The sequence below is a fragment of the Prionailurus bengalensis genome, chromosome E2, assembly GCF_016509475.1.
Source record: "Prionailurus bengalensis isolate Pbe53 chromosome E2, Fcat_Pben_1.1_paternal_pri, whole genome shotgun sequence".
NCBI classification, from domain to species: Eukaryota; Metazoa; Chordata; class Mammalia; order Carnivora; family Felidae; genus Prionailurus; species Prionailurus bengalensis.
In genome coordinates, this window is record NC_057352.1 from 18272076 (window position 1) to 18286495 (window position 14420).

The 14420-nt window shown below is 51.6% G+C and overlaps 2 protein-coding genes across 3 annotated transcripts; one reads left to right on the top strand and one right to left on the bottom strand.

The window, feature by feature from the left end:
- Positions 1–2570: 2570 nt before the first annotated feature.
- Positions 2571–12537, bottom strand: HAUS5 (HAUS augmin like complex subunit 5). 2 transcript variants are annotated; one of them, XM_043600615.1, is made up of 19 exons: positions 12429–12537; positions 11608–11670; positions 11483–11515; positions 11326–11350; positions 10610–10715; positions 10325–10484; positions 9166–9235; positions 8982–9064; positions 8399–8456; positions 8122–8246; positions 7856–7919; positions 7614–7744; positions 7229–7391; positions 6932–7012; positions 6685–6830; positions 6313–6424; positions 6080–6212; positions 3953–4085; positions 2571–3791 (listed from the first exon to the last, which is right to left on the bottom strand). In XM_043600615.1, exons 1-19 carry the CDS (start codon positions 12524–12526, stop codon positions 3674–3676), a joined length of 1902 nt encoding a protein of 633 aa, XP_043456550.1. In that variant the 5' UTR covers positions 12527–12537; the 3' UTR covers positions 2571–3673. The 2 variants fall into 2 exon arrangements, with proteins under 2 accessions (XP_043456550.1, XP_043456551.1); XM_043600616.1 differs by having other exon boundaries at positions 12376–12483.
- On the top strand, positions 7872–13956 carry LOC122494301. Its single transcript, XM_043599367.1, has 6 exons — positions 7872–7925; positions 10363–10536; positions 10677–10807; positions 11126–11185; positions 12417–12847; positions 12963–13956. Exons 1-6 carry the CDS (start codon positions 7872–7874, stop codon positions 13127–13129), a joined length of 1017 nt encoding a protein of 338 aa, XP_043455302.1. The 3' UTR covers positions 13130–13956.
- The last annotated feature ends 464 nt before the right edge of the window (positions 13957–14420 follow it).

The following is a 14420-nucleotide window of genomic DNA, read 5'->3' on the forward strand; positions in this document are numbered from 1 at the left end:
TCTCGCCTTCGGAGCAAGGCCAATGAGAATCTGGCCACACCTGGAGGGCCCACCCCCAGAAGGAATATAGACCAATCAGAGTGCGGGAAAAACAAACCAATGAAGAGCCTGGGTCTAAGTAAGTGAAGGCAAATGGGGTGGCCACGCCTTCATTGGAGGAACGAAGGCTAATGAGGGCGCTGTAAAGTAGTTGGCCCCGTCCCTACAGAGGAAACTGGGCCTTTGAGAGCTCAGAAAAGTTTGGAGGCCCCGCCTGTGCCACTGAAGCTCGTTCCGGAAGTTTTAAAATGCATCGAAGTCCGCGTCAGCCCAGGGATGTTTGAGGCTGGAGACTGCTGAATACCGTAGCCTTCCCAACTGGGATAGACTGACACCGGTGACTCCCAGAAAAACCAGGAACAGGATGTGGGAAGCTCATAGGGGGCGCCTGACCTTCTCCAGGAGGAGAAGGTAACACCTGACGACTTCTTGCTAGATGAAAATGGAGATGGGAGGAATCGTAAAGGCCTAGAGTAGTAAAATGCGGCAACTCAGAAAGTCGTGTGTAGGTTTGGTCTCTGTGTCCTTATTTGGGACACAGCTGAACCCTCCTTTTCTTCCTAGTCCTCAATAGGTTTCATTATGAATATTTAAAAAACACAACACTAGAGAAGAATATAACGAGCTTCCATGTACCTCTCAACAATTACTAATATTCTACCTTGTTTCATCTATACTTCTCCTCCCTCTTCTTGTTGGAGTATATTAAAGCAAATTCCAGACATCAATTCCTCCACAAATACTTCATGATGTGTGTCTTAACAGATAAGGCCTATTTTCACGCCCAAGAAAATTAATTTCTGATTTCGTTCTCGGATTTCGGTGCGCGCGCGCGCACACACACACGCACACACACAGGGAAAAAATTAACTTTTTTGGTGTCATCTTACACCCAGACTGTTCAATTTTCTCTGCCTCAAAAAATTTGTATAAAATCAGGCTACAAATAAGGTATGCACATTGGGTTTGATTGGTTGGTGGGTCTTTTTTTTCTGTCAAAACTTTTGTTGGCTGTCTTGGTTTCTTGAAGTTCCAAGATTAAATCAGCACTAATGAATGATTTGTTAAAATACTGGCTTTTGTTTGCTTCTTTACCATAGATGTGATAAGAGAATAGGACGCTTTTTCTTTTTTAACATTATCATTAACTAGAGTCCATACTTTGATTTTCTTAGTGTTTAAGCTCTTCTGTTCGTTCATTGCATCCAGGATACATTGCATGTAGTTGTCATATTTTCTTAGGCTTCTCTTGCCGGTGACAATTTTTCACACTTGTTTTTCATGAATTTGTTAGTTTTGAGGAGTACTGGTCAGGTATTTTGTAGAATGTTCCTCGTTTGGGATCTGCTATTTTCCTCATCATTAGGCTGGGGTTATGCATTTTGTGGGGGTGAGGGGAAAGGCTGCAGAAGTAAAGTGAAGTTCTCATCATGTCGTATCAAAGGTACATTTTATCAACACAACTGTTGGTGTTAACTTTGATCTTCCAGCTGGGGTACCATTTGTCAGGTTTCTCCACTATACTTTTCTTTTTACTCCCTTTCCATGCTCTTTGGAAGGAAGTCACTATGCCCAGCCTACACTTAAGGGGTGGAGAGTTAAATTCCACCTCCTTGAGAATGGAATATTTACATAAATTATTTGTAATTCTTCTGCACAGGAGATTTGTCTATTCTCCTTTTATTACATCTTTTTTATCAGTATGGACTCATATTTTATACTTTGGGTTGTAATTCAGTATTACTTTATTTTGTTGCTCAAATTGTTCCAATTTTAAAATCTTAAGTCTTGGGGTGTCTGGGAGGCTCAGTCAGTTAAGCGTTGGACTCGTGACTTTGGCTCAGGCCATGATTTCAAGACTCGTGAGTTTGAGCCCCACATTGGGCTCCACACTGACATTACATAGCCTGCTTGGGATTCTTTCCCTCCTGCTCTCATTTGCACGCTCTCTCAAAATAATCTTTAAAATCTTGTCTTTTAGTCTATAAATTTCCCTCCCTCTGCCTTTTTCTTCCTTCCTTCCTTCTACCCTTTCCTTCTTTTTCTTGTTTTTATGTTTTCATCAGTAATTCCCCTTACTGCATCTGGATTTTGAATTATATTTAGGCAAGTTTGCCCAACTTCTAGTTTATAGAGAACTTCACCTTCATGGAACTCATATTCTGTTTGGAAGACAATAAAGGATAAATAAAGTAGAACATAAAGTATATTAGAAGACGTACTACAGAGAAAGATTAAGCAGGGAGGGGGGGCAAGGGCCCCCCGTGTTCAGTCTTGGCTAAGAGCCAAGACGAAGAGAGGGGGGGAACACTAAGGTGGCACATTGTAAAGCAAACATGTTAAAGACACAAAGATGTGAAATCTCCCTCATTGTAAACTCCCCGCAACCCTGATAAAACCCCCATCTGTGTATTTTTTCTGGAACCAGGTAAGTTGGGTATAAAGTTATTTCATTTTGGAAAAAAAATTAGCAAGAGGGAAACCTTGAAAAATTAGAGCAAGACAGCAACCAGCCATTTCAGATACTAAAACATATTTCAAAATCTTTATAATCACAACACTGTGGGGATGGCATATGAGAGTCAGACAGACAATAGGCTTGGAGAGAGTCCAAATATAGCCTGATTAATCATGGAAACTTAGCTTATGAAGAGGTGGCATCTCAGATCACCTGAAGTTTTACTTTATATAGGTGGGTAGTTTTACTCTATAAATTGAAGAATAATTTACAGTGAAATGCACAGATCTAAAAAGTATAGCTAGATGGGTTCTGACACCTACCCTTATTACCTTCAACATATAATCCACTTCCAACTCTACAAAGTTCCCTTGTCTCCTCCTTGGTTGATCCCTGCTACCCACCTCTCCTTCAGAGGCAACAACTGCTCTGAGAATTTTAAGAAGTGCTATTGGGATACATGTAAAATATGACAAAATTGGATCCATTTGGATAAATTCCAAATGACTTCAGAGATTTAGATGTAAAAAAAGGAAACTACATAAAAACTAGAAGACAACCCCCCGCCCCCCGCCCCTGCCCCGTCTCCTTGACCCTCACACTGGCATGTTCGAGCTCAGGACTGTTGCTAAGCTGCAACCTCCCTCCCACCCCTGACCCCCACAAGCCCTCCTCAGACACCCACATGCTTCCCTCTCATTACCTTTACAGAGTGTGTGTGGCCTTCTATGTAAAGTTGCACCTCTTTACAGCTTGCTTTATTTTTCTCCAGAGCAGTTACCTCCCAACATACTAGATATTTTGCCCGCTTAACTTGCCAGGGGTCCATTTCCCTGTCCTAGAATAACAGCTTCCTGAAGTCTGGGACTTCTGTCCATTTCGTTCAGTGCTGGATCCTCAGTGTTTAGGGCAGGTGCTCAATGACGTTTTGCTAAGGGTGAAAGTGACGAGGGGAGTTTCAGGGGGACTTAGGGTGGGGTCCAGATAGCCCACTGCCTTGGCTTTGATGGGATGAAAGGACAGGTGCAAGGCAATCGAGAGGAATAGAATAGCCTGTGAGGGGGACAGCAAGTGTGGGTAGAGACGGTGGGTTGATATATCTGGGCGATGCTCCCTTCCAAAGGTCTTATGATGGGGTGAACAAACGAAGCTCTTGAGTTCTGTTGGGCCCCCTTTTCATCTGCACAGTTGTTGCAGGATGCCTTGGGCCTGGACCCAGCGCAGCCGCCACTGGGGCAGGGACAGGCCCTGGCAGAGCTCCCCGGACAGGGCGGCTTGGCCTGGCTGCTCCCACCTGGGGAAAGGGGACAGTGTCACAGGGAAGGCCCGGGACTGTAGACACTCAGTGGCCTCCACCCCCCCCCCCCAACACCTCCTCCCCTGCCTGCACCCCCAGGTCCTTCCCCAGTCCACCCAACTCAGGACCCTGCCCCCACCATCGTGCCCCCCTCTCACCAGTCCCCAACAACCCCCTGTAGCTCGGGGATTCGCTCCAGCGCTTGTTTCAGCAGGTTCTCCAGCTGCTTCAGAGCCTGTCCCAGATTCTCTTTCTGCTCCTTTTCCCGAGCTGCCCGGATCTGCAGCAGCTCTGCAGGTGAGAAACCCAGGAGGCAGTGCTGAGTCCTCTGGCTCCTGGGGTCTCACAGCCAATGGGTCACCAAGTCTCCAGTCACCTAGTGTTGACCTCACCTCTCCCACACCTCTCCTTCCTCCCACTTCCTCATCTCAAGGGCAAGCCCACCATCCCCCAAGCTTCATCCCGGATACCTTCCTCCCTCCAGGATAGACCATCAATGTTCTCGGCCCATCCTTCAGCTTCCTCCCCCTTCCCCCCTTCCCTACTCACCCCCCAGCCTCCCTCCTATGCTCCAGGCCTCAGCCTCCCATTCTGGTCCATGCCTCTGGTACATGGCAGCCAGAATGATCTTCCTAAGGCATAAACCTGATCCTTTCCCTCTCCTGCATGGAACCCTCCAAGGCCCCCCAGTACTCCCAAGAGAGAGTCTGAGCTCCTCAGGCCAGTACTTGAGGGTTTGCACTATGTGACCTCTGCTACTATCAGCCCTCACCTATCCCTCTGGACCCATTCGAGACACCACTTTCCCCCTGGAAGCCCTTCCCAGCGTTCCCCACCCCAAGGCTTCCTCCTCAGACTGCTGTAGGTTCACTCCAGCAGTGTTGCCCTGGAGACTATGACTGGGTCTAGTCCCTCTCCATAGGCCCAAACAGGCCCATCTCAGAGCAAGTACAGATCGGATTGTGGTCAGAGCCCTTGGGCCTGAATCCTGACTCCATTCCATCCTTGCCTTCTGACCTCAGGCATGACATGTGCCCTTTCTTCAGCCACTTCTGCAGTCAGGTGTAACTGAGCCACAGGCTAGCAGGGCAGGCTGCAGACTGGGGCACTCTGAAGCAGAACGTACAAGGCTTGTTGACAGGTTGAAGGTGGGGGGGCGGCTTAGGGACCTGGGAGGAATTAGGATGACTCGTGGATTGCTGACCTCAGTAAGGAGGGTGAGGTCACTTTTTGAGGGAAGGAAACCAGGCAGAAGAAAAACAAAATTGCTTTTCAGAACAGGGGGGACTATGCTCTGTTACAGACATGCTAAAGCCCAAGATGCCCATGAGGTGCGACGATGCTGTGCCAGTCTTAGGCTGCTCCCGACACAGCTCCCTGTCACTGGAGGGGGAGGCAGGGAGCCTGAAACTCAAAGGCCCGAAAATGGCCTCTTCCTGCTTTGCTGATGGCACCTCGGTTCATTTCTCATCAATACACCTCTTCCACCTATTTATCCTTTGATTCTGCGCTCTTTGCTTCTACCACTGGGACCCCTGGGGCTGGACAGCTCGGGCGTCCTCTCCCCATTGAGCTTGGGGGGCCAGTAGCAACCCAGCAAGTGCTAGTTGAGGGAATCTAGTGATGAACAACTTTTCCGAGTTTCAGTATTTTCATCTGTAAATTGGTCTTAATAATCTCTACCCTTATAGTAAGGACTGAAAGAGACTCCACATGTGCAGACAAAAAGATCGCAACCACACCAGAGACGCATAGCGCTTACTGTATGCTGTGCATTGTTCAGTGCCCTGTTTGGGTAACCGGACTGAGTCTTTGCAGCAACTCTGTAAGGTGCTATGATTATGCTTACTCCACTGAGGAGGAAACTGAGGTACAAAGAGATCAACAGCAGGGAATAGGTAGGGCTAAGAAGAGTTTAACTCCACAGCCTAGCTTTTAACTACTCAAGTATCCTATTGGATGGTGATACATGAGAACTTTGCAATTTGATAGGCAGTGTCACCTGGTTAGGAGTACAGACACATGTCAGACTGCCTGGATTTAAATCCTAGCTCTGCTACCTAAGCAGTCACCAAGGCCTCCTGTCTTAGTTCTTGCCTCTGTAAATGGGGCAAATGGCAGTGCTAACCCCATGGAGCTGCTGTGCAGATGAAAGCTGTGAACATGCTTAAAGCTGACTCAGCACACAGTAGGCACTGTGTCAGCACTGAGTGTTTGTGATTTCTTCTGGAGGCTGATGGCCCTGGGAATGGGCAGGAATGCCACTTGTGAAGGCAAGGCCTTACCCTGGGTGGATGGTCCTGGGGGCAGGCTGGTCTTCATGTGGAGCAGATCCCAGGACCGGAGACTCTGCTGGTCCTGGAGAAACAGAAGTTCCTGACGAAGACAGGCAGCCTTTGGGAGGAGCAGTTCTGGAGCCTGGAGGGAGGGGGAAGGACAGTCATTTTGGGAGGGGGAAGGACAGTCATTTTGGGAGGGGGTAGGAGTGGGAAGACAGGTCCTGGGGACAGAAACTCACCTTCCCTGCAGGCAGCCCCAATCTGTGGCTCAGCACTATGAGGCTGGAGCTCCTTGGGGACGTGGGATGCAGCTGGTAGATGGATGGCAGGACCGTGGGCAGGGGCTGTAACCTGGAGGGAAAGTCCAGGTTGGGTGGGGCACTGGGAGGAGGCTTGGGTCCCAGAGGTTCCGGGGGCTGAGAGGTGGGCTCAGGAGGCCCAGGAACTTGGAGGTGGGTCTGGGGACTAGGATTCCAGAGTTAGGACTGAGGACTTGTGGGCGAGGTCTGGCAGGTTGGGAACACTGTGGGCCTGGGATTATTTTTTTGGAGTAGAATCAGGGAGTGATAGTCATCGGTGGGAGGGGATATAAGGGGTGGCTCCAGTCTTACCCTCCAGGGCTGTGCCGAAGCAAGGTGTCCAACAGAAGGTGGGGAAGATGCCGGGCTTCCTCCTCCAGACAATGAAGCAGTTTCTGGGACTGTGGTGCCACCGCTTCAGATGTGGGGACCACTTTTCGCTGAAGCAGAGCCAGTACCTGTGGGGAAGGACAGGGATGGGAAGGGCAGCCTGGAGCCACCCAGCCCCATCTGTAGGAGCCCTAGCCCTACCCAGACCTTGCCTCAACTCCCGTCTCACCTCTGCAGGGCTCCGGCACAGGCGCGTCTTGCTGGCTGAGTTGCCTTTGATGAGCAGGCGGATCTGTTCCTGTGTCTCCTCCTGGGTAACCATGAGGCCACTGAGATGGGCTGCTTTTACTTCCTACCTCCCAGCTTCTGGCCCTGCCTGCCCCTTTGTACAGGTCCTGCTTCCTCTTGGAAGACTCATCCTGGGCCCCTCCCCACCACCAGAGGCCCAGTTCTGGATCCTAAGGCTCCCAGCCTCTCTCTGGCCCTCCATGCAGCACTGCCACTTCCCCTGAGGCCCGCCTCTCACCACCAGCCGGCGCCAGTGCAGGATCCGTTGCTGTTTGGCCTGTAGCTCCTGTAGCAGAAGCTGCCGGCGCCCAGCCACCTCCTCCAGCTCCTGGCTCTGAGCACGCAGGGCCTTGAGCTCTGCCCACAGGCCACAGGCTCGGAGTCCCAGCATCAATGCCTGCCTGGGGCGCAAGCAGAAGAGGGCAAGGGAGAGGAAGGTGACTAAGACTCATAGTGGAAGAGGGAAATCAGATCTATGAGGATGCACAAGGAGCCACAAACACGGAGACAAACCAGAAGAGCAGGGAGGCAGAACTGGGAGCCACAGGGGCAGAAAAAGTCCAGTATTCTGAGACTTCTGGGAGAGAGATGGCCTAGAGTCTCTGCTGAGAGAGCCCCCTCACCTCTCGCTGGATTCCAGGGCACATTTCTTCACCTCCTCCATCAGGCCTTGGAGGCGCTGGGTCAGGATTTGATGCTCCTTCAGCAGGGGGCCCCGCTGTGCAATCAGCATACCCACGTCCCGCCAGCCCTCCTGGGGCAGGGGTATAAAGTCAGGGTGGGTATGATCCCTGGGGGTGAGGGGATTAACTGGGGCTTGGGATGGGAAGGAGATGGAATCCTGGGAAGGATGCCTGGGGGTCACCTGGATGAGATGGACCATGGACGGCAGGGCCCGGCTGGAGTCTGGCTGGTCTGGTGCCTGGGACCTGGAGGTGGGATAAAACTGCTGAGGGAGGAGCCCTCTCCCCTTCCTGAGTTCTCAGGGATGGCCAATGTCAGCCCACCTGCCAGACTGATCATTGGGTTTCAGCTCCATCCCCATCAGCAGGTGACTGTGCTTGGCCCTGAGTCTTCTGGCTTAGCCATCCCCTGGCCCTGCCCCACCCTCAGGAGCACTCCACTTCACACCTGGTTATCTCCGTATCTTGGAGCCCATCTGGACTGCACAGGGACCGAATCTCTGCCTCCCGCTCCTCAGCCAGGTGCTCCAAGGAGGCCAGGATGTGGCCCGGAGGATGGTTTGTCAGTAGTGTCTAGTGGGGGGAAGGGTAAAGTAGGGCTAGATGGGTGTAGGGCTGTGAGCTAGGACCCATGGTGATGAGGCAGGGATCAAGAGTTAGGTTCTGGCACCCTGAGGTTCGCTCATGGGGCAGAAGGTGTGGCCTTTCCTGAAAGCCCCCCTCACCTCCACTGAGCTAAGCCACTGCTGGTAGGAAGCTCCAAAGTGGTCATCTCGAGGGGTTCTGCAAGGTTAGGGAAGGGGACAGAGAATATTACAAGATCATGTCAACACTCCCTCTACTGATTACCACTACCCCTAAGGTGGGGGCTATTGTCCCTATTTTAAGGATGAGGAAACCAAGTCCATCAGGAGTCCATGCCTCCTAGACTTGAGTTCCCTGCTTATACCAACTAGCTAGACTTAGGGCCTTTCACATGTGCTATTTGTCTAGAATACTCTCTTAACCTTTTACCCTCGCTAAGCCTCCTCACCAGAGAATCTGTCCTCCCTGACTCCTTAGCTGAGTAGTGTCTCCTTTGGGTACCTGGAGTTTCTCAGGCTTCCCCGCCTCCAACATCCCTAACCACCTGGTTGTCACTATCTGTGATGGATTTGTCTCTTCCTTGTCCCAGCCTGGGAGCCGTCAGGGCAAGATCTGCAGCTGACATAGTCCAGAGGCTCAGTGGCTGAGGAATTAACAGATAAGTGACTCCCTCCTCAAAGCCCAGGTTCTTGGCAGGGTCTGTGTGGCCTGGATGACACTCACAGGATGCTGCCTCCCTTGGCCTGAGGAACTAGGAGGTTCTGCAAAAATTGGGTCCGGAGGGTACAGGCTGTTCGGACATCACCCTGGGAAAAAGAGGATGGGGCATGAGAGGAACCCAGACTGACCCACCCACCCACCTGACCCCAGACTCTCCACCTCTTTCCCCATGGCCCAGGACTCTTACCAGGACCACAGGCTCCAGTCCCAGGGATGCTGATGATAAGGGTCGAAAGGTTATATCTACTGTGGCCTTCCTGGAGAGAAAAATACAGTTGGGGTGGGGGTCCCTGGGAGAAGAGAGCTAGGAGAACAGATATCTGTGTCTCCTCCTGCTGCAAGGCTAGTCACAGGGATCAGTGAGCCTGGATCTCAGGGGCCACCTCTAAAATTAGACCACTGTCATCTCCTGGCTGTATTAGCTTCCTCACTGGCCTCTGCTCTTGGCTCCTGTGGTCTGTTTCTATCTAGTAGTTAACGATCCTGCTAAAACCTGACACGTCATGTCACCTTTCTGCCCCAAACCCTTGAAAACAGTGTGTTTTCCCACCACATTCAGAATAGCAACAGTGGGTATCAGAAACTCTTTTAAGCATTCTGCGTGATTTGACTCATTAATTATCATACTTACCCTATACAGTAGGTTTAACATTATCCCCATTCTACAGTGCTTACAAACTGAGGCACAGAGAAGTTAAATCGTTTGCCCAAGTTCATAGAGAAGTGGACAAGCTAGGGCATGAACCCAGCCTCAGAGTCAAATTCCGATGCTTCCATAGCACTCTGTCACTGTCTCTGACCTCATCTCATGCTCTCCCTTTTGCCTGTGTAACTTAAGCTGAACTGGCCTCCTGGCTGTTCTTCCCACATGCCAAGCTCAGCACCTCTGCTCTTGGTGCCCCTCTCCATGGAGATTCCTCCCCCAACACAAATGTCACCTTCTCAGAAAGGTCTTTTCTGACCATCCTACCTAGAGTAGCATCTCCCTCTCCCGTTCTCCACACTACCCTTTTTATCATAGCATTTATGTCTCCCTGCAATTATAGAGTTTGCTTCCTAATTTACCATCTCTCTCTTCTGCATCAGAGTATAAGATCCATGAGGGCAGGGACTTGTCCCTTATTTACTGTTCTTTCCCCAGAACATTCCCTAGGTATACAGCTGGCACCGTTCTAGGCACTGGAAATGTAAGTGGCTAAGGTGACAAAATTTCTTGGCCTCACAGACTTTAAATCCTAAGGAGTGGAGCTCAGAATTGTGGAACCCAAGAAGGGGTCAGGGTCTCTAAGGAAAATGTCTGTGGACCTGGCCTGGTGAACGCTGGTCCCTGGGAACCTGAGGCCTACCTCTCTATGTCCTGCAGACGCTTCAATTGATTCTGTAGCCGCTGCATGGGATCTTGAAGCCCACGCTGCTGTCTTCGCATGGCCCCAGCTTGGGCTCGGAGGAGGAGAGCACGACGCTGGGTGTCTTGAATGCTCTGCAGGGCCTGCTCCATGGCCATGTCTGTAAGAGAAATGGGGTGGCCATCAGCACTGCTGCTCATCTTCTCAGCCCCGTAGGTCACCCTGAGCCTCGGTCTCTCGCTCCATCAGCTCCAGGCTGTTCATCTTCCCAGCCCCATAGGTCACCCTGAGCCTCGGTCTCTTGCTCCATCAGCTCCAGGCTCTGGTCTAACTCCTGGATCTCTGCCCGCAGGCGAGCAACAGTGGCTTCCAGCTCCAACTTCCGACGGGCCTGGTGGGATCAGGTACAGAGTCAGGTGCATGGCCTGGCTGGGGCTTGGCCTGGCTGCCCTTTGTGGAACACCAGTGTCCTCACCTGCACAGGTAGGTGGCAGGGGTTTTTTCCTAAGCAGTTTCTGTGTCTGATTCTCTAGGCCCAGAAGAACACTAGGGTACCATCTGTCTTCCTCCTTCCTCCTGGGATTGCCTCACCTATCCTCTTAACCTGTTTCCTGTCTCTGCACTGATGACACTACAGCTGTGCCCTAGTTCTCATCTCGCCACGAAGAGCCAAATCTAGGAGTCCCAAGGTCTTCTGGAATCCTCCCCCAGATGTCACCTGGGCCTCTTGCACACAATAGGTCCTCCATTGGCCTCAGTATATCTCCTAAACCAGTCCCTTCTCCCATCTCCCCTCATCAGCTTTGATGCCTCATATCCACGTCCCCTCAACATCCAGCTCATGCCTGTCTCCCCTGGACTGTAAGCCCTGAGTGTCAAGATCAGAGCTGGCAGATCAACCCAGCGTCCCCAACATTACACAACACGAAGCTGGGCCTAGGGCAGAAATCTACAAATCCTCTTTTTGGATGGAAGAAAATCTTATAATACATGCTTCTCACCTCTGGACTGTCCTGGTGGCCATACCTGAGGAAATGAGGCCAGAGTTAGCGGGTGACGGGACTTCCAGGGGGAGACAGGAGGTGTGAGGCTACGGGTAAAAATACAGCTGGATGGGAGTAGGGAAAATAGGAAGGAATAGCTTTTAGAACCAGTTACCAAAGTAAGTTTCCTCGGATCTTCTTGACATTCCTACAGTGGAGAGGTAGAAGGAAGAAGTGTTACTGTGAGGTTTGCCTGTGTCCCCTCCCTTGTCACAGCCTCCCTCATGCAGCCAGGCTCACCTCTGGCTATGCACATGCCGCAAGACATAGGCCCAGATGTCGGCCCCCTGGCCCAGACACAGTCTGTGGAGACAGTGTGTAAGTGTATGCCTGGGGCATCACAAAGGTTGGGGGATCCTTATTCCCAGGGTGGCAGTGGTGGGGAAAGTCTTTACTAGGGAATTGTCGCTTCTGGGGCGAATGGGGATGTGTCCACAGTCTTTGGGGTGAGATATTCCTTCCTGGGGAATTCTTGGTCACTGAGTTGTGGGCTTTTCACTGGGTGTGGATATTCTCATTCCCTGGGGGGGGGGGGGGGGTTGGTGGTGCAGAGATTCCTTTCTCTGGGAGAGGGCTATCGCTGGTCACTTCCAGAGGTGGGAGTGGAGAGTATACTGCCAGGAACTGCTCTGTCATTACCAGATATGGATCATCACCCTTCTAGATTCAGTCTCCAGTGGGGTGGTCTTTGCTGACCTGGAGTCTCCTCACTGGCTTGGGACGGTAGGGGTGGTAGGTGCTGTAGGGGCAGTCTTGCTCCAAAGATCTCACTTCTACATAGTTTGGGGGCTTTACTAACTCTCAGAGGATCCTCACTGGTGCCTCGCCCTCACTCTGGGTGGTCTCACGGGGTGGGGGGTGGGAGTGGGGGGGGTCTTCACTCAATCCGGGATCCTCTTCCCAGATATATTACTGGGTGGGTAAGGGGGACGCCCTCGGGGGTTATTCCCATTGGGGCAGAGGTGGGGAAGACGAAGGAGGGTCTTCAGTGAGGGGTGGGGTTCTCACCCCCGGAGACTATCTCTAAGGTATGGAGTCCTCACTGTCAGAGCGTCCCTCACCTGCGCAGAGTTGACTCCGGGGCCCGGGCTGCCGCGGGCGCCCCCATCTCTTCCGCCGCCCAGCAGCCCAGTTCCCGCGCTTCCTGCACTAACTCCATGTCAGCGCGCCGCGGCGGCCGCTTCCCGCACCCTCTTCAAGTGTGGCGCCCGCCTCTGGCGTCACGGGCGCGCCGTCAGTGACGCCATCGGTTGCCAAGCAGACTGGGGCCTCGCGGCTCTTCAGCGTCGCGGAGCAGTCCTGCGTGTCTGGCTCCTCCTGGATGGGTCCCTTCGAATGAAGACGAAAGGGGTGTGGAGAAACGGTGAGGCCTCTTCGCTTCCGGCCTCCTCCCGCTCACTACCAAGTGTCCCCAAGAGGCAAAAGGTCCCAAATGCCTCCCTCGATTTTCTTGACAAGATGGGACTTTCATCCTTGGAGGGCAGGTGCGGAGATGCCAAACTTATGCTTTTTGATTTCAGAAACAGAGTGTTTCCGGTCTGAGGGATAGGGGGCCGATAGCAGGACCCTAATATTTCCCTGGCATGCATTCTTCCAGGTATTCGTTCGTCTTTACCATTCCATAACATTCGTGAGCCGACGCTGCCGACCCTGCCCTGGGGACACCGCGGTGGAGGAGACTGGTCCAGTCCCATGTGGAGCTCACAGTTCAGTGGGGGAGTTAGACGCCTCACCACCACCAGGTAGGGATGGTAGAGTATAAGCTGCAGGACTGGGTCACTTGGGGACACAGGGAGTTTGCGAGGTCTGTCGCCCGCCCCTGAAAGCACAGGATACTGGGGCTGGGGTTCTGGAGAGCCCACTCAGCCTCAGACAGGCCCCCGAGGAATGGCAGCATTCGGGGACCTTTTACCGAGCATGCATGCCCAGCTCACTACTCTGTCCTCGGTGTCCAGTATAAAGCCTAAGTCTCTAAGTAGTTATTCAATAAACAAATGAGGGGAGAGGTGGTGGGGTGAGAATAAAGCTGGGGACTGAGGGACGAGGGTGGGGCAGGATGAAGTGTGGGGGTCGAGGGCAATGGTGGGTGAAGTAGGGATGCGGAGAAGAGAGGAGGACACTGAGTGGGTCATGAGACTGATTGGCTGTAGAGGGCGGGGCTGTAGAGGGCTGTATCCAGGGTGAGGTCCCAGCTCTGGGCTGGGGATTAGATGGAGCAGACCTTGAAATGCTGATGTGAGAGAAGGGACAGCTTTGGGGGAGGTGCTGATAACAATGTGGGTGTGAGGAGTTAAGGGGACATCCAAGGACTGGCTGAGTCACTGGCCCAGGGACAAGGGGAGATGGCATCACCACTGAGATAGCACATTTCGGGGAGAAGCTGAGGCCAGCTTCTAAATGCTTCATAAGGGCTGAGAAGCAGAAGGGGGTGCCAGGGGCTGATGTAATCCAGGTGGGTTTCCTGGAAGAAAGATTAGCAGCTACTACTCCACAATGCTTAATTCTCAAAAGGTGCCGTTTCTCTCAAACATTGCCACCCTTCTGCCTTTTGTAGGGTGTTTTGCTATTAAAAAACAAAATCAATTAGCATGTCTGCCATTTGTCTATGAGCCTTTCCAGGGGCTTTAAAACGTACTGTCCAAATGTCCATCGACAGATGCATGGATAAAGAAAATGTGGTATATATATAGACAATCGAGTATTACTCAGCAATCAAAAAGAATGAAATCTTGCCATTTGCAACAACGTGGATGGAACCAGAGGGTATTATGCTAAGCAAAATTAGTCAGAGAAAAACAAATATCATATGACTTCACTCATGTGGAATTTTAAGATACAAAACAGATGACCATAAGGAAGGGAAGCAAAAATAATATAAAACAAGGAGGGGGACCATATATGAGACTCTTAAATACAGAGAACAAACTGAGGGTGGGGGGATGGGCTAAATGGGCAAGGGGCATTAGGGAGGACTCTTGTTGGGATGACTACTGGGTATTATATGAAGGGGAAGAATCACTGGAATCTACTCCTGAAATCATCATTGCACTCTA